This window comes from Suncus etruscus, chromosome 14, assembly GCF_024139225.1.
Source record: "Suncus etruscus isolate mSunEtr1 chromosome 14, mSunEtr1.pri.cur, whole genome shotgun sequence".
NCBI lineage: Eukaryota > Metazoa > Chordata > Mammalia > Eulipotyphla > Soricidae > Suncus > Suncus etruscus.
The window spans coordinates 67,766,335-67,789,344 of record NC_064861.1 but is presented as its reverse complement, the minus strand read 5'-3'; the positions used below and the strand labels follow the sequence as shown (position 1 = coordinate 67,789,344).

Here is a 23,010-nt window from a genome sequence, read left to right as displayed (position 1 = left end):
AGGGGACCATATGGGATGCCAGAGTCAAACCACCGTCCTTCTGCATGAAAGGCAAACGCCTTACATCCATGCTATCTCTCTGGCCCTGGGAATTTGAAAATTCTTAAACTTTCTACACCAAGCACTGTAATATGAGTTTAGAACATCAAAGTTCCTTTTCCAAAAGAAACAAATGTCACAAGAACATTTCTGCAGATATATATACAGTTTGAAAATAGTTTGCTAAAACATTCTTATAATGAGCACTGTAAGAAGGGTATATAGTATCAAAGTTCCTTTTCTATTGACTTCTGTGGACAAAGACATAGAAAATTTTTGTAGACATAATTTTGAGAATAAGTTGTTAAATAATATATACAATCGGGGCTGGAGAGATAGCATGGAGGTAAGGCGTTTGCCTTTCATGCAAGAGGTCATCGGTTCGAATCCCAGCGTCCCATATGGTCCCCCGTGCCTGCCAGGAGCAATTTCTGAGCATGGAGCCAGGAGTAACCCCTGAGCACTGCCGGGTGTGACCCAAAAACCACACACACAAAAAAAAAAAAAATATATATATATATATACAATCAAGTATCATAACAATTGGAAAAACATACACTAGGATAGCTGAGAATCATTAAAAACTACAACATTATGCATTTCCTCAGAACTGTGCAAACTAATAATAAATCACTAAAGTTGAGTGCAAAATTTTCTGTTTGCAGGGGGGGCATAGAACAAATGAGTAGCTAGCTATTAAGATCTAGATAGGTAGAGGCTGTAGAGATAGCATGAGGTAGGATGTTTGCCATGCATGCAGAAGGATGGTGGTTTGAATCCCGGCATCCCATATGGTCCCCCGAGCCTGCCAGGAGCAATTTCTGAGCGTAGAGCCAGGAGTAACCCCTGAGCGCTGCTGGGTGTGAACCAAAAACCAAAAAAAGATCCATACAGGTAGCATACACAGTTTAGGGTCAAAGATTTATGTAGAAGAAAGTTGCGGTTGGTTCTGAAAGTAGCATCTCAGATGGACTTCAGCTGGGCTTGGGGCCTCCATCTTCTGTAGTAGGCTGCTGAGGTTGTCTGGCAAAGAAAGGCCTTTGGTTCCTGGGCTGGAATCTGGGTGGGGGACCCACTGTTGGTCCCCCTCCAATGGGGCTTTCTCCCTTGGGGCTTCTACCCCATCAGTGATTTAGATAAGTTGCTGTAGTTGGAGGGCAGAGATCTTTGCACAAAGCACTTTTGGAATGTGGTTGAGAGTCTTCAACTTCCTCCCCTCACTGCCTGCTTCCGGTCCACCTGAAGGGGCCTCTGCCACATTCAGAACAGGGACCATGTTTCAGTGAAGGCTACTGCATATTCAGTCCAGTTCAAGGAGGCTGTCATGGTGATTATCCTCCAGAGCATCAAATCATTCACCATCATTGGGGTCTTCTCTGGTCCTCATGTTGTTATTCGAGCACCAGTTGTAAAATATGGTTTTAAGATCATCCTGCACGCTGTATCTCTAACCCCAGGCAGACTGGCCTGATGCAGGTAGAGTAGCCACAAAGGATTAATAAACCAAGCCATTCAGGAGATTCATGGAGTCAGTCCATGCCTCATAATATCTCTGCATAAGCCAAACCAAAATTGACCTTTTCTTTTTCTGTATTCTTCCAGTACAAAATTCACCAGGGAAGGGGAGGGAGGAGCAAGAATTCAGGTGAACTTTTACATATCAAAGGGCTATGTGAAAAGGAGGTGAAAAGGAAAGAGGAAATTTTGTTTTGGGTTAATAGCTGGGTATCATCTTACACTGGTCTCCTGTCCTGAACTTCCCAGGCTGGGTTTCTACCTCTTCCCAAGTTACTCAAAACACAGTTAGATGAAAACCTCTAGCCCAATGGAATCCTTTACCATGCCTCAGGCAAAGTCCAGGTGGTCTCCTTAGGTAGAGTCCACCGTGTCCTCTAACAGTATGAAATGTAGAATCTGTTCTGAGGCCAGAGCAATCGCACAGCAGTAGATGTTTGCCTTGCATGCAGATGACATAGGACAGACCCAGGTTTTATCCCTGGGATCCCATATGGTCCTGTGAGCCTGCCAAGAGCGAGTTCTGAGTGCAGAGCGAGGAGTAATCCCTGAGTGCTGACGAGTGTGGCCCAAGAACCCCCCCACCCCCCCAAAAAAAAAAAGGTACTTGTTTTGGTTCTTCAGAGTTTGCCTCTGTACCACATAGGTTGCTAAAGGGGTGGTAGAATTTCATGTTTCAATATTTCTAGAAACATGTAGAAATCTTATGACATCTCTCTCTCTCTCTCTCTCTCTCTCTCTCTCTCTCTCTCTCTCTCTCTCTCTCTAATGGGACATAATTTAGCCTGACAATCTTTTTTTGTTTTTGTTTTTGTTTTTGTTTTTGTTTTTGGGTCACACCTGGCAGTGCTCAGGTGTTACTCCTGGCTTTACGCTCAGAAATCACTCCTGGCAGGCCTGGATGCCAGGATTCCAACTGCCGTCCTTCTGCAAGCAAGGCAAACGCCTTACCTCCATGCTATCTCTCCGGCCCAGCCTGACAATTTTTATTGGCATTTTCAAAGGCTAACATTTTTGTCAGGACCTATTGTGCTTCCTTGTCTTTAATCTGCCTCCGGATAGCATCTGTCAGTTACCTCAGAAATTCTGCAAATGGCTCTGAAATGGCCTGAAAGATTTTTGTAAAGCTGTCCTTGAATTCAGCATCTGCATCAACTTTTTCTCAAGCTTTCAACACAAGCTCTCTGATGAGCTCCAAAACAGCACGGAGGTAAAATTTCTCCTGCTTGTTTGTATCTGAGAAAGCCCCTTCCCCTATTAACAGCTCATAAGACAACAGAACTTCTGTTGTCATAAGACAACAGAACTTCTGCAGCCATCCTTCCAGAGTGATCTAGGCTATCATGCTTAGTTTTAGCTCCTTCAGCAAACCACATTTTCTACTGTAAAAGTTGCGAAGCACTCAGGTCTTATCCACAGTATTAAAGTCCTGATGGAACCAGCACCCACTGTCACTCCAGATAACAAGGAATTCACAAATGGAGAAAGTGGAACATACTCTGAGTATGTTTTCTCAAATCGAGATATTCCATATTTAAATCCACATAGGATTGGAGAGTCCAACTCATATAGGTTGGAGCTGGCCTGGGTTAATACCACCATTCTTTGAGGTGTTGAGGCAGGGGTGGGATGGGGTTATCCCATACTCTGAGGTGGTGCAGGGAGGGGTAAAGTAGGTTGTAACCTTTCAGATCCTCTTTCTTTCTTTCTTTTTTTTTTTTTTTTTGGGTCACACCCAGCTGTGCTCAGGGGTTATTCCTGGCTCCATGCTCAGAAATTGCTCCTGGCAGGCACAGGGGACCATATGGGACTCCGGGATTTGAACCGATGACCTTCTGCATAAAAGGCAAACGCCTTACCTCCATGCTATCTCCGGCCCCACAGATCCTCTTTCTGATTCAGCATCTGATTAGACTGTCACTTTCATTTTTTTTTTTTTATTTTGGTTTTTGGTTTTTGGGTCACACCCTGCGGTGCTCAGGGGTTACTCCTGGCTGTCTGCTCAGAAATAGCTCCTGGCAGGCACAGGGGACCATGTGGGACACCGGGATTCAAACCAACCACCTTTGGTCCTGGATCGGCTGCTTGCAAAGCAAACACAGCTGTGCTATCTCTCCAGGCCATCACTTTCATTTTTGGCATTTCTTTCATCTAGCAAATCAATGTCAGTTGTTGGCTCCTCTGGCCTAGGGCCAATGGAAGTGGTGAATTACCAGCCTCAGGGCTTTTAGCTTAAGCACTTGTCACTACTAGGAAAGTGCTTTTGTTTTCTGAAGTTGGAGACTTCAGAAACAGTAGGGGGCGCTTAAGAAACAGTTGAAATCCCTTCAGAAGCAGCTGGAGTGGTTTCAGAACACTTAGCCTGAGCTTTTCACATTTCACAATACATATAAGCTATTATGCTGATAAGAATCACTACCAGAATAACTAACACATAAATTACTATGTCAGTATTGTTGCAAGTCAGCCCCTGAAAAGGTTGACTGATGGAGGGATGGAGGATGAGGTCTTTCCCCTCCAGCTCGGAGCATGCGTCTGCCACCCTGTCCAGTCGATGGTTCTGAGATGAAAGGGCGGGTAAACAGCTCGCAGACAGTCAGGCTTGTGGAAATATTAGCTTTATTCTGTGGACAAAACTGAAGTCCAAAGTCTCAGCCTCAGTTCCAGCCAAAAAGCCCTTCGCCTTCCACAGACCCTTGTTTTTATCCCCCAGAATCAGGTACCACCCAATGGTGGGATCAGATACCACCCAATGGTGGAAGCAGAATCAGGTACCACCCTAGGGTGGGGGCAGAATCACCTATCAGGATAGGGTCAGTAACATAATCCCATAAAATGTTGGCTTCTGGTCTCCCAGCTTCTTGAAGGATCTCTCCTTCCTGGGAGCCGGGAGTCTAGCAGGAGGAGGTTTGGCAGGCCCCCGCCATGCCGGAGGCCTGCTTGGCCAGGCCTAGGGGGGGTGCGGGACTTGGGTAACCCCAGCACCCCTCTGCCGCCTTGCTCCAGATCTCCAGGGCTTCCCCGGGCCACACGCCTGGGCAAGCCGGTGAGTTGGGTCCCTTGGTGGAGCTTGAAGGTACCCTAGGCCTTCCCCCACTATCCATGCGGCTCCTTAGGGAGGGTCTGGGTGGGGCTCTGAGCTTCTGGTCTCCCAGCTTCTTGAAGGATCTCTCCTTCCTGGGAGCCGGGAGTCTAGCAGGAGGAGGTTTGGCTGACACTGGTAATCTCTGTCCAGTCTACATTTTCAAAATCGCGCGGGGGCGATAGCACAAGAAACATTAATAGTACTCTCACGGGGCCGGGCAGTGGCGCTAAAGGTAAGGTGTCTGCCTTGCCAGCACTAGCCTAGGACGGACCGTGGTTCGATCCCCCGGTGTCCCATATGGTCCCCCAAGCCAGGAGCGACTTCTGAGCGCATAGCCAGGAGTAACCCCTGAGCATCAAACGGGTGTGGCCCAAAAACCAAAAAAAAAAAAAAATAGTACTCTCACAAGAAACATTAATAGTACTCTCACAAGAAACATTAATAGTACTTTCACAAGAAACATTAATAGTACTCTCACAAGAAACTGTAATAGTACTCTCACAAGAAACTTTAATAGTACTCTCACAAGAAACTTTAATAGTACTCACTATCATTGAATTATGTTTTTATGTATGCAGAATGTCCATTTTTTACTCTGCCCTTTTGCATACCCCTTCATAAGTTCATATTTCTCTTTAACTTCTTTAACTCCTATCATCATTACTCCTTTTATACCCTTTCTAACTTAAGTACTGTTGAGTCCTAAGTCACAGACCAAAGTGGTGCCCTAGAGTTAACACCCACCCAACTATTTTAAAAGGCATAAAAAGGACACATATCTTTTCAACATTTTATGGGTGTTTTCTTTGACGGCTATAACTTTTGCTAAATACTTTCTTATACAGTGATGATCCCTCCCCCCCCATGTTTTTTTTTTTTTTTTTTTTTTTTGGTTTTTGGGCCACACCCGTTTGACGCTCAGGGGTTACTCCTGGCTATGTGCTCAGAAATCGCCCCTGGCTTGGGTGGACCATATGGGACGCCGGGGGATCGAACCGAGGTCCTTCCTTGGCTAGCGCTTGCAAGGCAGACACCTTACCTCCAGCGCCACCTACCCGGCCCCCCCCCCCCATGTTTTTTATCTTCTCTTTGTGAACTGCTCAATATGGAATTTGGTGTGAAAGAATCCCTCAGTTTAATACTTATGTTTGAACCAAGTCATGGGTCTTGTTGGAAATGTTCTTATGCCCCCATATATCTGATAGCACCACGTGCCTTTATATCTTGTTTGCGTAGGCACACTAACATGGAAAAATACTATAAATACCAATAAGTTCTTATCTAATAAAAATGGGAACACACAAATCTTGTAGTGCAATGAGACCTTTCTCCCTGAACATTGACATAAAGACCTGGCACAGGCCTCAGAAGAATGGGCATTCTCCATTCACCCCTTGATCTACAGAAGACATTTACAAAACATCCAAGGTTGTATATAACATCACCTGGTGGCATTCCTGTACCAGGAAAGACCCTACAGCTGCTCTGACATCTACTCAAAAGAAACACCCCTTAACACTGAGAAGACAACAAGAACAAAGACCTGCTTACTGGACAGGGCTTGCTGTATTGCCCCTTAATTGTGAGGTTTGTCTATAACATCACCTGGAAGCAATCCTCTACCACGGAAGACCCTACCACTGCTCAGACATCGTCCTGCTCAAAAGAGACTTCCCTTAACACTGAGAAGACTTAACAACAACAACCTGCTTACAGGAAAGGGCTTCCTGCATTGCCCTTTCATGGTGAGGTGAAACGAGAAGGCACTCCACATCATGACTTCAATGTAGGACATGCAGATTCCAGAATCTTTAATACAGAAACATGAGACCAACAACAGAGACTGTGTGATAAGTGTGTTGGTGCTACGGACAATGTCTTGGAGCGAACGATAACTTTCCTGAGGCCTAGAGCTGGTCTTATGCCAGGAAACTTCAGGGGTAGAATCTCTTTGTATTTAGGCCAAGGTTATTCCTTTCCATGCCTCTCATATTTTGGTGGGCCTATGCAAACAACAATTGCCACTCTAACACCGTTTTTACTGTGCTCCTTTGACTCTAATCCTTAAAACGCACCCACTTAAAATTTGAGGTTAACTTAAGCTAATATGCATGTACATGGAAATGTAAAAAATACTATGCCTCTAATGTTTAAGGAGTTACGTAAGTTTGATGGCTTTAGATTGCCTTGTGTGCTGTTAAGAAATATTATAATGTGCTACAATCTGGGGACTTGAGGGACAAAGTAATTGCACATGGATTCTGTTTTATTTATCTTAACTTTCTTTGGTGAAAGTTCAAAGTTAAGATATCAGCAAGGGGACTTCTTCTGATAATTATGTTATGGGTGATTGTCCTTCCACTGTAACTTTACCTTATCCTCTTTCTTTGCATCTTTTGTTCTCATAATTCAAAATAAAAAAATTATAAAAAAAAATGTTTACATACACAAGTATTTTTTTTTTGGGGGGGGGTCACACCAGGTGGCGCTCAGGGGTTACTCCTGGCTCTGTGCTTAGAAATCGCTCCTGGGGCCCGGAGAGATAGCACAGCGGCGTTTGCCTTGCAAGCAGCCCATCAAGGACCAAAGGTGGTTGGTTCGAATCCCGGTGTCCCATATGGTCCCCCGTGCCTGCCAGGAGCTATTTCTGAGCAGACAGCCAGGAGTAACCCCTGAGCACCGCCGGGTGTGGCCCAAAAACCAAAAAAAAAAAAAAAAAAAAAAAAAGAAATCGCTCCTGGGGGCCAGAGAGATAGCACAGCGGTAGGGCATTTGCCTTGCACGCAGCCAATCCAGCACAGACGTGGTTCAAATCCCGTCATCCCATATGGTCCTCTGTGCCTGCCAGGAGCGATTTCTGAGCCCAGAGCCAGGAGTGACTCCTGAGCATTGCTGGGTGTGACCCAAAAACAAACAAAACAAAACAAAACAGATGGGGTCTTAGACGTGCTAGCCAAGGACAGACTATGGCTCAATCCCCCTGTGTCCCATATGGTCCCCCAAGCCAAGAACGATTTCTGAGCACATAGCTAGGAGTAATCCCTGAGCACCACTGGATGTGCCCCCCTCCCCAAAAAAGAAAGAAATCGCTCTTGGCAGGCATGGGGGACCATGTGGGATAATGGAATTCGAACCACTGTGTGTCCTGAATAGGCTGCGTGCAGGGCAAATGCCCTACCACTGTGCTATCTCTATTCACTTGAATAACTATGAAATAACCCCAGGGAACATCTCACCAGTTGTAGACCGGGCCTCTGTTCCTTGTTCTTTGTTTGGGTGCTAGATTAACCGGAAACCTCATGACCCAATCCCAAGGGAATGGGAGGCACAAGTCTGGGAGCAAATGCTGACACAGGAAACAATCCACAAAATTGAAAGGAATGTTACAGGTCCAGGGAAATTCCACTACAAGCTTTCCCCTTTTAACACTAAGGCCAGTAGGCAGTTAGCTTAGTTGTGGAAAACTGAAACCACAAATAGTTTTTTCCTGAGATGGGTTATTTCAAGTATAATGTGTTTAATCTGTGGCATGATCTCTTTATTTTTTATTTTTTACTCTCTAGATATTTATATTTATGATGTCTTAGATTTGACAAATAGAGGGTTCAGAGTACAGCAAGAAGGGCACTTGCCTGGAGTACAGCCAAACAGGGTTTGATTCCTGGCATTCCACATAGTTCCCTGAGCACTGCCTTAAGTGGTCCAAAATGCAAATTAAAAAATAATTAACAATTATAATTTGATTGTTTTAGCCGTGGTAATGTGGTAATGCTGGTAGGGGATGTGATTTGATTGAATTCTAACCACTTTTTGTTTGATTAAGGTGCTGTGGTTAAGACCAATACGAATGCAGAGAAGACAGAGGAAGATGAGAAAGGTAAGCCTTTCAGTTCTCTTCATTTGAGATTCTACATTCCAGATTTTACACTGGAATCAGTACCAGAAATTTTTCGTGTAATTTTTGATGAAGGAACACTAATGGTTTCCCTTTTCAAGAAATTTTACTTGGAACAACCAAGGAACTTCAGGATAGCAGTAAATATTTCCCATTACAAAATAAAAAAAAAATTTTTTTTTTTTTTGTGGTTTTTGGGTCACATCCGGCAGTGCTCAGGGGTTACTCCTGGCTTCATGCTCAGAAATTGCTCCTGGCAGGCACGGGGATTCGAACCGATGACCTTCTGCATGAAAGGCAAATGCCTTACCTCCTTGCTATCTCTCCGGCCCCTACAAAATAAAATTTAAATCACTCCCCTGTCTAAGAAATTAAACTTAAAGATATATATATATATATATATATATATATATTTATATTTATATATATATATATATATATATATTTTTTTTTGTTTTTGGTTTTTGGGTCACACCCAGCGGTGCTCAGGGGATACTCCTGGCTCTGTGCTCAGAAATTGCTCCTGGCAGGCACGGGGACCATATGGGATGCTGGGATTTGAACCACTATTCGTTCTCGATCAGCTGCTTGCAAGGCAAACGCCCTTCAGCTATGCTATCTCTCTGGCCCCAAAAATCTTTTCCCATTTGCCTTCCAGAGGACAGAGCCGCCCAGTCACTACTCAACAAGCTGATCCGAAGCAACCTTGTGGATAACACAAACCAGGTGGAGGTGCTGCAGCGGGACCCCAACTCCCCGCTATACTCTGTGAAGTCCTTTGAGGAGCTGCGACTGTGAGTACTTACTTATTCATTCGTGAGCTCTCTTCAGACATTTAGACAGTTCTCTAGACTCAGCTACTGCTTTATGCTATTAAGTTTCCTCACACATTGTGTTCAGTTCAGCATAATTTGGGTATTGCTTTCTATAAAGTATGTAGTAGAAGGGAAAAAATTGCCCCATGTGTTTAGCTTTTTCCTATAACCTAAGGTACTAAAATATTTCTTTACAACTTCTTTTAGAAAACCACAGCTTCTCCAGGGTGTTTATGCCATGGGTTTCAACCGCCCCTCCAAGATTCAAGAGAATGCCTTGCCCCTGATGCTTGCAGAACCGTAAGTGTCCTAATATAATGCTGCCACACTTTTATTTCTCTGGTTTTCATTTTATTATTTTCAAAAGCTATCTTAGTTATATATGGTCATTTTATAGAAGCGAGGAAAGGGGCTTGGGAGATTGTTTGAAGGACTAGAGTAGAAGCCCTTATTATTATTATTTTTTTTTTTAATTTTTATTTTTTTGATTTTTTGGGCCACACCCAGTGGTGCTCAGGGGGTTATTCCTGGCTGTCTGCTCAGAAATAGCTCCTGGCAGGCACGGGGGACCATATGGGACACCGGGATTCGAACCAACCACCTTTGGTCCTGGATCGGCTGCTTGCAAGGCAAACACCGCTGTGCTATCTCTCCGGGCCCAGAAGCCCTTATTTTACTTCCTGACACCACATTCATCTCCTGCCTCAAACTGTCCTGCCTGGCCCTGGTATATCCCAGGGCCTTTCTCCACAGTTAGACCAGAGGAGCAGCACTTTGTCAAGCCTCAGTGTTCAGTCATTGGGTTTTTAGTGGGTTTGCTGTGCTGAGCCCCAAGTATTGTTTGGAGGGATCCTTGTGCACCCTGAACCCTGCTGGGAGGACTCCTGATGCTCCATATACAAAGGGAACCATGAGAACTAAAATAGAGAATAAAAAGGAAACCAGGAAAAATAAAATACAGAAAAACCATATCCCTGAAATAGACTCTTATCTCCTGTATTGTCTTACCCACCCTGTTTATTTTTTGTTGGGCTGGGAGGTGATTGGGGTCACACCTGGCTGTGCTCACAGATCATTCCTGAGGTGCTCAGAGACCATATATGCAGTGCCAGGCTCAGAATGGAACCAGGTTGGCTGTGTGACCTGCCAAGTGCTTTAACCCTATACTCTGCCAGGTGTGTCCCACCAAGCACTGCCATATGTGGCCCCCTCTAGAAACAAAGGTGATTTAAACAGCAAGTTTTGAGTCAGAAAGAATGCCCCAAAGGGCTGAATACATATATTACATGTAGGAGGATCATGTCTGATCTCTGAGTCCATATCCCCTAAGTATGTAGAAGAACAATCCTTTAGCACTGCCAGGTGTGGCCTAAAAAAAGAAAGGAAAATTTATAAGCTTATCATAGTTTATAGAAAGTAATGGCATACAAAATATCCACTTAGTTATATACTTTGTTTTATTGGTTTTGGGGCCACACCCAGCAGCGCTCAGTTGTGACTCCTGGTTCTGTCCTCAGAAATCACTCTTGGTAGGATGTGGTGATAACCTGGGATGCTGGGGATCAAACTCAGGTCGGTTGCATGCAAGGTTAAAGCCCTATCCACTGTGTATCTCTCTGGCCCTACTTAAGTTATACACTTTAGTGAATATTGTGGTTTATTTACTATATATCAAAGTTATACACTTTAATGAATAGTGTAGCTTATGAACTATATATCAAATAAAAAATTTTAAATACTTTTTTTTTTTTTTGGGTCACACCCGGCAGCACTCAGGAGTTACTCCTGGCTCTATGCTCAGAAATCGCTCCTGGCACGCTCGGGGGACCATATGGGATGCCGGGATTTGATTCGAACCACCAACCTGCATGAAAGGCAAATGCCTTACCCTAAATACATTTTTTTAATTTAATCACTACAAGATACACAGTTACAAAGTCATAAGTCATACAATGTTCAACATAAAAATAATTGGTGGGGGGTTTGGGCCACACCCAGCTATGCTCAGGGGTTACTCTGGCTCTGCACTCAGGAATCACACCTGGCAGGCTCGAGGGACCATATGGGATGCCAGGAATCGAACTGGGTCTGTCCCAGATCAGACTAGCAAGGCAAATGCCCCACTGCTGTGCTTTTGCTCTGGCCCCCAATATAAAAATTGTTTTGTAAGTGCTAAAGTAAAAATAAATAGGACTTGATGCTGGAATGTAATATGGTGGATAGGGCACTTGCCTTGCACTAACCAACCCAGGTTTGATCTCCAATACCACCTATATTGCTTGAGCCTGTCAGGAGTGATCCCTGATCCCAGGAAGAGAAGGAAGGAAAAAAGGGAGGGAGGGAAGAAAGGGAAAGATCTGGGGCTGTAGATTAGTACTGCAGGTAGGATGCCATTTGTCTTTTATTAAAGCAGCCAATCTGGGTTCAATCTGCAGACCCCATATGATCCCATATAAACCCCCAAGCACTGCATGGTGTGGCCCAAAAATCAAAACCAACCAACCAACCAACCAACCACCACCACCACCAAAAAAAAAAAAAAACAAAAAAAACAATGGTGTTAACCACCACAGTATCAATTGAGGACCCGCCATCGTTTTTTTGTTTTGTTTTGTTTTGTTTTGTTTTGTTTTTTTGGACCATACCCGTTTGATCCTCAGGGGTTATTCCTGGCTAAGCGCTCAGAAATTGCCCCTGGCTTGGGGGGACCATATGGGATGCCAGGGGATCAAACCTCGGTCCTTCCTTGGCTAGCGCTTGCAAGGCAGACACCTTACCTCTAGCACCACCTCGCTGGTTCCAAGGACCCTCCATCTTTGTCTCTCTGCCACTCCATGCCTCCTCTGCCTTTTGGCTTCTCAAGCCTCCTCCTCCCCCAGCCTTATAACTTCAGTTTTGTAGTCAAAGTTCAATGGTTTGGTTTTTTTGTTTGTTTTTCTTTTTTCTTTTTTTTTTTTTTTAGTTTTTGGGTCATACCCGGCAGTGCTTAGGGGTTACTCCTGGCTGTCTGCTCAGAAATAGCCCCTGGCAGGCACGGGGGACCATATGGGACACCGGGATTCGAACCAACCACCTTTGGTCCTGGATCGGCTGCTTGCAAGCAAACGCCGCTGTGCTATCTCTCCGGGCCCTTGTTTGTTTTTCAATTGGGCACTGCCTGTTCCCCCTTATTTGGTTTCTTTTATTTATCTCATCTAAGTGAGATCATGTGGCATTTGTCTTTCTCCTCTGACTTCTCTAAACATCACTCCCTCCAACTGTGTTCACTCGCCCTGGCAGTTGTGGACACAGCAGTGACCACGCATAGTAGGAAGGAAGTGCTCGGAATTGAGTGTGGGAGGGAGGCCAGGGATGAGAAGGGGTCACCTCAGCATTTCCCCAGCCACCTGCAGTGTTCATGTCCAGCTAAACACTCATTCCTTAGGCTTGACTTTTCAGTAACTGAATGTATTACTTGAGATTTAAACATTTTTTTTTCCCCATGCAGCCCACAGAACTTAATAGCCCAGTCTCAGTCTGGTACTGGCAAAACTGCTGCCTTTGTGTTGGCCATGCTCAGCCAAGTCGAACCTGCAAGCAGATACCCTCAGGTAAGGGCCTGGTGAATTGGAGTTTTCTGAGAATGAAATTAGAGGGGCCAATTCCATTCGATGGGGCTGGGGTGGTAGGACAACAAGCAGAGCAGTTGCCATATGTCGAGCCTGGATTTGTTTGCACCCTAGCACCTCATCATATCCTCTAGGAGTGATCCCTGACCACAGAGCTAGGAGTAAGCCCTGAGCACCAGAGAGTGGCACAAAGAAACAAAACAAAAAGCATCTGATGAATTAAGCTCTGCACATGCTTTGCATATAGGAACCCTGGATTTTTTTCCTGGTATCTCATCTTCCACTGGATTATCCCCCTGAGCACCACCAGTACAACCCAAATATAAAAGCCAAACTCTGTATTTTTACCCAAACATGAACCCCTTTAAGGGAACTATCAGCAGTGTGGTTGAATTGATTTTGTGGTAGTAATTAAGAGCCTGTTAACCTTTCACAAAGTATCAGTTCTTGGCTAATGCTGCCAGGCACGGCTCCTTCACATACTGAAAAATCACCCATCATTTATTAGGGGGTTCTGAGAACTCTCAGAAAGTAAAGAGAAATGATAACTCCCATTGGAATTTTAAATTCTTTTTACATGGGTCTTGATGCTGTTATGACCCATAGATGTTCTTACTCAGACAGAATTCTCTCATTCTTTTTTTTTTGGGGGGGGGGGTCACACCTGGCTCTGTGCTCAGAAATCGCTCCTGGCAGGCTCAGGGGACCATATGGGATGTCAGGATTCAAACCAGGATCTGTCTTCTGTTGGATGTGTGAAAGGCAAATGCCCTACTGATGTGCTATTGCTCCGGCCCCTCTCATTCTTAAGAATTCTAACTTGTGGGGCCAGAGAGATAGCATGGAGGTAGGGCATTTGTCTTGCATGCAGAAAGAATGTGGTTCGAATCCCGGCATCCCATATGGTCCCTTGAGCCTTCCAGGAGTGATTTCTGAGCTTAGAGCCCGGAGTAACCCCTGAGCACTGCTGGGTGTGACCCAAAAACAAAACAGGAAAAAAAAAAATTCTAACGTGTGTGCCTAAGAGGTAGTATGACAGTTACAGTGCTTGCTTGCCTTGTATGCAGCAGATCAGGTTCAATCCCTGGCACCACATATGGTTCCTGGAGCATCACTGGAAGTGATCCCTAAGTACTGCGCTAGTGGTCAGCTCTGGATGCAGCCTGGTGTAATCCAAACTCCTCCTTTTCTCCCAAAATAAAAGAGAGAGAAAAAGAATTCTAGCTGGGGAGATGATCTAAAGGACTGAACATGTGTTTTGCATGTGAGGGTTACAAGTTTAATTCCCAGCACCACGTGGTCCCCTGTCATCATGGATATGGCCCTTCCTCTTAACCACTGAAATTCTATCTTGTGACATTGCAAGTCAAAGAAAGAAATGGTGTGCACTTTTACATACATGCTCTTGTCTTCATCTTTTGCTGGAAAAATAAGCAGGTTCTCTGGCAATAGCCCATCACAGAAGGATGTAATCTTTGCACTCTTACCTTCCCAGTGTCTCTGTCTCTCCCCGACCTATGAGCTTGCCCTTCAAACAGGAAAAGTGATTGAGCAGATGGGCAAATTTTACCCTGAGCTGAAACTGGCTTACGCTGTTCGAGGCAATAAATGTGAGTACAATATATATATATTCCTTTAAGTATATTTCTTCTTGAATTGGAAAATTACAAAAGATACATAATAGTCGAAATGTGCATACGTACCTTCCACCTAAGTTCACAAGCTTCTAGCTTTTTGCCATCTTTGCTGCTGCTTCTTTTTTTTTTTTTTTTTTTTTTTTTTGGTTTTTGGTTTTTGGGCCACACCCGGCGGTGCTCAGGGGTTACTCCTGGCTGTCTGCTCAGAAATAGCTCCTGGCAGGCACGGGGGTCCATATGGGACACCGGGATTCAAACCAACCACCTTTGGTCCTGGATTGGCTGCTTGCAAGGCAAACGCCGCTGTGCTATCTCTCTGGGCCCCATCTTTGCTTCTTCTATATGTGGGGTTTTGGGGTTTTTCTAGGAATGCTTTTTTTTTTCTTTTGGCGTAACATTGTATTTAAAACAATGTTTCAGGTATGCACCACCATAAATCAATATGCCTCTATTCTACATTAAGTTCCCCATTGAAAGTTTTTTTTGGTTTTGTTTTGTTTTTGGGTCACATCCGGTGGCGCTCAGGGGTGACTTCGCTCAGAAGTCGCTCCTAGCAGGCTCAAATCATATGGTATGCTGGGGATCAAACCCAGGTTCATCTTGGGTCAGGTGTGTTCAAGGATTATTCCTGCCTCTGCGCTCAGAAATCGCTCCCGGCATGCTTGGGGGACCAGGTGGGATGCCGGGAATCGAACCCACCGTCTGTCCTGGGTGTGCAAGGCAAACACCCTACCACTGTGCTATCTCTCTGGCCTGATCTACATTTTTTTTTTTGGCCTGGTCTATTTTTAATGTGATATCTTCTTTCACATAATTTACCCACCTGCCTTCTTCCCCCCTTCTTCCTGGTAACCACTAATATTACTTTACTTTATGGATTTGTTTAATTCATACATTTGTTTATATGTCATTCAAGTGAAATCACAATGATTGTCTTTCCATCTGTCATGACTAAGCACAGCACTCTCTACATGCATCCATGTTGTTGACGATGACAGGAATTGATCATGTTTCAGCAGGGAAGAGAGGTGTGGTGATAAATCAAGAGCCTTAACTTTTGTGAAGAGGGTGCTTCACCACTGAGCCTGAGCTACACATCTGTTCTTCCTCTTTTGTGTTAGTTTTGGGCTTGGGCCTATTCCTGGCTCTCTGCTTCAGTATCACTCTCCATGTGATAAAGAACCATGTGGCATGAGGAATCTGACTCAAACTAATCCCCTTGTTCTGTTTTCTCAGCACTTATGACTCATCTTTGAACCCAAATTGAATCAGTGTTGAATCAGTGCTTGTGTCTTTCATTTGGTTATTGTCATTTTAATTTTCTTCTAATCTAAATTCATCTCCCTACCATTTCCTTCCCCCTGTTACATCTGAGTTTTCCTTGTGTTTATTTGTCTTAATTTTGGCTATACCTAGTATTGCTGAGGGATCATTTCTGGCAAGGTTCAGGGGGCCATATGGGGTGCAGGGATTGAACGTGGGTCGTTTGCATGCAATCTGTGGATCTAGCTCTGACTTCCTCTATCCAAAGCTTGTGCTCAGTGCATTGTTCTATTTTTCATAGATTTTTGTATTTTCCTTTGTGTCACTTCGATATCTTTTTAGTAGTATTTTCTTTTGTGTGTGTCCTTTACGACCCATAGTGTTGGGACCAAGGAATGGCTCAGAGGACCTTAGCACACATGCTCAAAATGGGGCCTGGGATCGGTCCTTGCGTTCCCAGAGTTCCCTAGGACCTTGCACATGCAAAAATTAGAAGTGGAGGGGCTGGAGAGATAGCATGGAGGTAAGGCGTTTGCCTTTCACTCAGGAGGTCATCAGTTCGAATCCCGGCGTCCCATATGGTCCCCCATGCCTGCCAGGAGCAATTTCTGAGCATGGAGCCAGGAATAACCCCTGAGCACTGCCGGGTGTGACCCAAAACACACACACACACAAAAAAATTAGAAGTGGAAAAGAATACGTATAAGTTAGAGTGTTATCCTGGTTTTTCTGTAAAGTAGGAAAAGCTTTAGAGTTTCTAAGAATGGAGAGTGTAGAACTATACAAGGCAAAGAAATCCCTTCCACCCACAGTGGAGCGTGGTCAGAAGATCAGTGAACAGATCGTCATTGGCACCCCGGGCACTGTTCTGGATTGGTGCTCTAAGCTCAAGTTCATTGACCCCAAGAAGATCAAAGTGTTTGTCCTGGATGAGGCCGACGTGATGATCGCGACGCAGGGCCACCAGGACCAGAGCGTCCGCATCCAGAGGTAGAGGCTTCAGAAGAGGGGGGGAACTTAGTAGCCTCTCCCATATCCTCAACCCCCCCCCCCAACCTTGTTCACTCACCAGCTTCTTAGTTCCCCTCTTTTCTAAGCAGCTGTTGGTTGGCAGAACTGCTCCTAAGGAGCCTGGGCTGAGATTAGGGAGTAGACCAACGCTGCTTGCTCCTGCCTTCTCCCTGGGAGAGCTGGGCTCATGCAGAGTCCCTGGGCTACCCTGCAGGATGCTGCCCAGGAACTGCCAGATGTTGCTCTTCTCTGCCACCTTTGAGGACTCAGTGTGGAAGTTTGCCCAGAAGGTGGTCCCCGACCCCAACATCATCAAGCTGAAGCGCGAGGAGGAGACGCTGGACACCATCAAGCAGTACTACGTGCTGTGCAGCAACCGCGACGAGAAGTTCCAGGCCCTTTGTAACCTCTATGGGGCCATCACCATCGCACAAGCCATGATCTTCTGTCATGTGAGTAGTGGCGGCAGCAGCAGGAGGCAGTAGCCTAAGGGGTTCAGGAGGCCCTGCTTCATTCTGTGTGGCCTGAGAACTTAGGGGTAGGTAAGGATGAAGAGATATGATCAGGGTTTGGCTCTTGCCTTGCATACTGCCTACCCTGGTTTGCTCTCCTGCACTTTAGAGAGTCACCCTGATGTTGTTTCTTTCTATTTTGGGGCCACACTTAGTAGTGCTCTGGCTTTACTTCTAGCTCTGCTCAGGGATTATACTTGGTATTTCTTGGGGACCATATGGGTACTAGGGATCGAACCCTGGTCAACTGCAACAAGGCAAATGCTCTACCTGCTGTACTCTTGCTCCAGCCCACAATGAACTAATCTAGAGATGAGTTAGAGAAAAAAAATCCAGGATTGGAGAGATAATACAGCAGGCATAGCGCTTGCCTTGCATGTGCTGACCTGGGTTCTGTCACCGGCACCCTATATAGTCCCCTGAGCACTACCAGGAGTAATTCTTGAATACAGAGCCAGGAGCAACCCCTGAGCATCTCCGGCTGTAACCAAAAACCAGAACCAAAACAAAACAAAACTGAGGAGGCAGAGAGATAGCACAGCAGTAAGGCGTTTGCCTTGCACTCGGCCAACTCTGGACTGTCAGCGGTTGATTCCCGGCATCCCTTTTGGTCCCCTGAGCCTGCCAGGAGTGACTGCTGAGATTGAAGTGAGGAGTAACCCCTGAACACTGCTGGGTGTGACCCCCCAAAAAATAAAAACACACTCAAAAGAAACAAGTGGCCTAAAATTTGGGCCAGAGGCGACAAGGTTAAGTCACTTGTCTTGCTCATTGCCAACCTGGGTTTGTTCCTCACTACTATATATGTGCCCCTGAGCACTGCTGCATGTGGGCCACAACCTCCCTTCACCGCCCTAGCCCTAAAACAAAGTGACTAATATTCTATTTGGGGAATTGTAAAGCCATCTTGCTGATTAAACTCAGCGGGCCTTTGTTGCAAGTTTCTTCATTTCTTTTTTTTTTACAGGTATCTGCATTTAAAACAATTCTTTTCACTCCAGACACGCAAAACAGCGAGTTGGCTGGCAGGCGAGCTCTCCAAGGAAGGCCATCAGGTGGCGCTGCTGAGCGGGGAGATGGTGGTGGAGCAGAGGGCAGCTGTGATCGAGCGCTTCCGGGAGGGCAAAGAGAAGGTGCTGGTCACCACCAACGTGTGCGCCCGCGGTGAGCAGACGTGCTCGTGCTGTGGGACAGCAGATGCTCCAGGAGTTAGATGTCCTTGGGCATTGAGTCTTGGGGCACCCCCTGGTCTCAGGGAGAACTTTTCAGAAGACAGGGAGCTCTGCTTGTGTGGGAGGGCCCTGTGTCACTGCTCTCAGCTTTCTGTGCCTACCAAGCTCTTCCCATGCCCTGCCCAGCCCCTGGTGCTCTGCTTTCCTGACCCATGGGCGCTCCCTGTTCCTACACTCCCTCCCCGAGAATGAACCCCACAGCCAGAGTGGCCTGGCCTCACGCCTGTCCGCCTCCATCGCAGGCATCGATGTCGAGCAGGTGTCTGTCGTCATCAACTTTGACCTCCCCGTGGACAAGGACGGGAACCCTGACAACGAGACCTACCTGCACCGCATCGGGCGCACGGGCCGCTTTGGCAAGAGGGGCCTGGCGGTGAACATGGTGGACAGCAAGCACAGCATGGACATCCTGAACAGGATCCAGGAGCACTTCAGTAAGTGCAGGCCCCTGGCAGGGTGGGAAGGGGCTTTTTCCAATGCCTTTTCCTAGGCCTCTGTCCCTGGGCCACTACCCTGGTCACTGGCATGTTGGTTTTCTGCAAGAGCAGCCCTGGAGCGGATAGGCCAGGTGTAGAGAGATGCCCCCGGTCCTGTGGAAGGCCACTGTGGGCTCTGATCATATGTCATGCTGGGTTTGGGGGGGTTCACAGGGCGGCCTGTGACATCCGGAACTCCTTTGTGCTGTCCTGCCACTCAGCACATCCCTCTATGGCAGGGGTCTCAAACTCAATTTACGTGGGGGCCACAGGAGGCAAAGTCGGGGTGATCCTTTAGTGCAAAGTCAGTAGTAAGCCTTGAACATTGGGGGTGTGTGACCCAAACAACTAAAACAAAACAAAACAAAAAAGATTCTTCTAGGGCAGGGCCACAAAATGTTGTATGGAGGGCCACTAATGGCCTGCGGGCTGCGAGTTTGAGACCCCTGCTCTATGGTGAAACAGGTGACCCCGTTGATCTCTCCATCTCTCCTTCCTCAGATAAGAAGATCGAAAGGTTGGACACTGATGACTTGGACGAGATTGAGAAAATTGCCAACTGAGGTGTGACCTAGGCGCTGCCCCTGCGTGGAGAGTCATATTTTCCCAGCCTGGGCCTCAACCTCACACCCCAGCAAAGGCTCGAGCAGCGAAAAACTACCTACCTCACTCAATTACGTTTGGACTGGACAAAAATTGTACAAATAATGGGGGATGGTAGAGAAAAATGTTTACAAAACTTTTGAAGATTAGGCGTGAATACACAGAAATTTACCTTTTGGCAACCCCTTCTCTATCAGGTCATCATTTCCCACCTCAACTCTTAAGCTAATGCTGTGGCTAATCACTCGTATGTGACCTATTGTGACAGCCCTGTCTCTGCTCTTGTTCGGAATGTTTGGGCCAGCCTCTAACCCTTTGTACAAGGGATGGAAAATATGAGTCATGGGAGCCCAGAAAAAGCCAGGCCCTAGATCATGTGTGTGAGCCAAGTTTAATGAGATGGCAGAGTAGGCTGGAGCCACTACAGTGGACTGGGGTGGAATGTGTGTGAGTGATGCAGCTGCTATTGGAATGGATGGATCTGGCAGTCCTGGGCCAGCCTGCAATGTGAGTAGGTTTGTGTGCAAGACACTGCCACTTCCCAGGGTGCCTTTGACTACACATATCCTAAGAAGAGGATGTTGTGAAGGGGTGGTGGCTCTGGCTGCTGCTGCAGCTCTCTCTGGGCTATGCAGCAGTCTTGTTACTCAACCTGTATCAGCTTGGTTTCTTAGTGGCCCCAAATAGGTGAAAGGGGATAGACAGACTTGCAGTGTTTAGTCCCTTAGCAGCCACCCAATAGCTCAAGTTCTCAACAATAGTTCCAAATCCTTTCTCTCCATTATAGAGAGAGCGAGCCCTGGGAGGGGAGGGAGGGACTTTTAACTCAATGTTTTATCAGAACTAGGGTGGTTTCAGATTTCTAATGTGTTGATTATACTAATTCTGAACATCTATACTAATTTTGAACCATCAGTACCTTGACTGCAGACGGGACAGCTAAGTTAGTTCATTTATCCAAGGCCTTTCTTGCATTCTTCCTGACCTCTCTGCAGAATACCAGACTAACATCAGTCATGGAAGCTTCTGACAGCTCACCAGGATTTTTGACACCAAAGAGCAGATGAAATTTAACTGCAGGAGAAAATTGAAATCCCTACCCAAAGGAGTTCTCTCTAGCTCTTTGATCTTGGTATAGAACGGCCACTTTGTCTAGAATGAGGCCTGGAAGTAGGATGCTCTGTGGTGAGAACTATTTCAATCCCAGACCTTTCCTTTAGGTTTCACCTAGGTCATGTGTCCTGGAAAAGGACTGGCCTCCAAGTTGTTCCCTGCCCTGAAACTACAGAGGACCTATTGGATCCACCACTGCTTTCAGTAGGCAGAGACTCTTCTTCTGGCTTATAGACCTTGTCAGAGGAGAAGACACTTCCCCCCCCATGTCCTGTAACCAGTCAAGGGCAATAATTTAAAGGAGCACAGAAGTGTCACAGGTCACAAACTATCTGCCCCTCACCTGCCCTCAGCACTTGTGATCTGAGTAGCCTCAAAGCTGCACAGAGAGGTGGCCGAGTATTTCAGATTCATCAGAGTAGGTGCAAGAAGTGGCAATTTGATACAAATCTAGATCAACAATTCTTTTTATTTTGGTTTTTGGGTCACACCTGGCACAGGGGTTATTCCTGGCTCCAGGCTCAGAAATTGCTCCTGGCAGGCACAGGGGACCATATGGGGCGCCGGGATTCAAACCGATGACCCCCTCATGAAAGGCAAACGCCTTACCTCCATGCTATCTCTCCGGCCCAGATCAACAATTCTTAATCTGGAGAGACTGGGCCCTTAAGGACCCCATACAAATGTGTGTGCATATATATAGGATTGTGTGTAAATGCTTTTTCCTGAGAGCTTCCCAGTGTGGACTGTTTGGTAAAGGTCAGATGACTGTGGAATGTTTCTGTGTATTGCAGGCCATGTTCTTTACAGTCCTTTTATCATCTTCTGTCCATGCCAGGCCCCCAGAATTCCCTGGAATACATAGCCCATCTAGCCCAGAATATTGCCCATCAGAGCAGCAGAAAGGCATCGCTTGGTGAGCTCCTCAGAACTCACAGGGTTTCCTCTCCTATAAGTCTCTTTGTAAGTTCCTGTGTTTGTCTCTTTGACAAATCTGCTTGGGAAATGGAGATTTGGGACCAGTGAAAATTTTCAGTTTTCCTCACTATAAACAGTGGGTTTAAATTTTTTTTTTTTGAGTGTTATTCATTGGCTATATCTTTAGAAGTCTCAGGATGCTTGGGGTGGTGGGAAAAAAAGAACTCATTAATGTTTTCATTATCCATGTAATTAAGTCCAATTATGAAGTGTCTGTTACTAAGGTCTCATTCATGGAGATAAGAAGCAGAGTAGCTTGTTTTGGTGTTCGCAATCATATGGGAATGCAGATACTGATTCCTTATTTGGTCATCAGCTGCCAGCTGCCTACTGAGAATTGGCCTTGCTTCCCTGGGCAGGAGGTCTCCATAGCCTTGCCAGGGAGCTCTGCACATTCCTTTACTTCAGGGGTCTCAAACTCAAACCTGGGGGCTGCAGGAGGCAAAGTTGGGGTGAGGCAGGGCCGCATAAGGGATTTCGCTTACTGAATATTCGCAATAAAAATTCGCATTAGTGGGGCCGGGAAGATGGCGCTAGAGGTAAAGTGCCTTGCAAGCCCTAGCGTAGGACGGACTTTGTTCAATCCCCCGGCGTCCCATATGGTCCCCCCAAGCCAGGGGCGATTTCTGAGCACATAGCCAGGAGTAACCCCCGAGCGTCAAACAGGTGTGGTCCAAAAACCAAACCAAAAAAAAAAAATTCGCATTAGTAAGAAAAAAAATCATGGGGCCGGGAGGTGGCGCTAGAGGTAAGGTGCTTGCCTTGCCTGCGCTAGCCTTGGACGGACCACGGTTCGATTCCCCCCCCCCCCCCCCCCCCCCCGGCATCCCATATGGTCCCCCAAGCCAGGAGCGACTTCTGAGCGCATAGCCAGGAGTAACCCCTGAGCGTCACTGGGTGTGGCCCAAAAACCAAAAAAAAAAAAAAAAATCATAAATCGCATTAAACGTTTTTATACCCCAAACGGAACTGCTCGGGGTATGCGAATGTTTAATGCGATTTTTTTCTTACTAATGCGATTTTACGATTATTCGGTAAGCGAATAATCATGAATACTGCAATATTTGAAGGCCGGCCGCGGGCCTGTATGGAGAGCCATGAGTTTGAGACCCCTGCTTTACTTCATGCTCACAGCCCTTCAGACACTACTTCAAAGAAGGTCAATGGCAACATATACAAAGCCCTTTCTATTTTTCTAGTTCTAAGAAAGAAATCAAAATTAAACCTG

At 46.0% G+C, this 23,010-nt stretch overlaps 1 protein-coding gene across 2 annotated transcripts in view; it reads left to right on the top strand.

Annotated features, from left to right (window-relative positions):
* The window catches only part of LOC126027390 (ATP-dependent RNA helicase DDX19B), a 28,857-nt gene extending 8,984 nt beyond the window's left edge, over positions 1 to 19,873 (top strand). The window contains exons 3-12 of one of the 2 annotated variants that reach the window (XR_007502256.1): positions 8,463 to 8,516; positions 9,193 to 9,328; positions 9,557 to 9,649; positions 12,837 to 12,939; positions 14,453 to 14,567; positions 16,670 to 16,847; positions 17,083 to 17,320; positions 18,382 to 18,513; positions 18,855 to 19,046; positions 19,590 to 19,873. Coding sequence is in view for 1 of the 2 variants with exons in the window: in XM_049786405.1 (XP_049642362.1) it covers positions 8,463 to 8,516; positions 9,193 to 9,328; positions 9,557 to 9,649; positions 12,837 to 12,939; positions 14,453 to 14,567; positions 16,670 to 16,847; positions 17,083 to 17,320; positions 18,382 to 18,544; positions 18,855 to 19,046; positions 19,590 to 19,651 (1,334 nt within the window). In the remaining variant the exon portion in view is untranslated. Of the gene's footprint in view, positions 1 to 8,462; positions 8,517 to 9,192; positions 9,329 to 9,556; positions 9,650 to 12,836; positions 12,940 to 14,452; positions 14,568 to 16,669; positions 16,848 to 17,082; positions 17,321 to 18,381; positions 18,545 to 18,854; positions 19,047 to 19,589 lie in introns of both variants that reach the window. The other variant, XM_049786405.1, reaches the window with a different exon arrangement.
* The last annotated feature ends 3,137 nt before the right edge of the window (positions 19,874 to 23,010 follow it).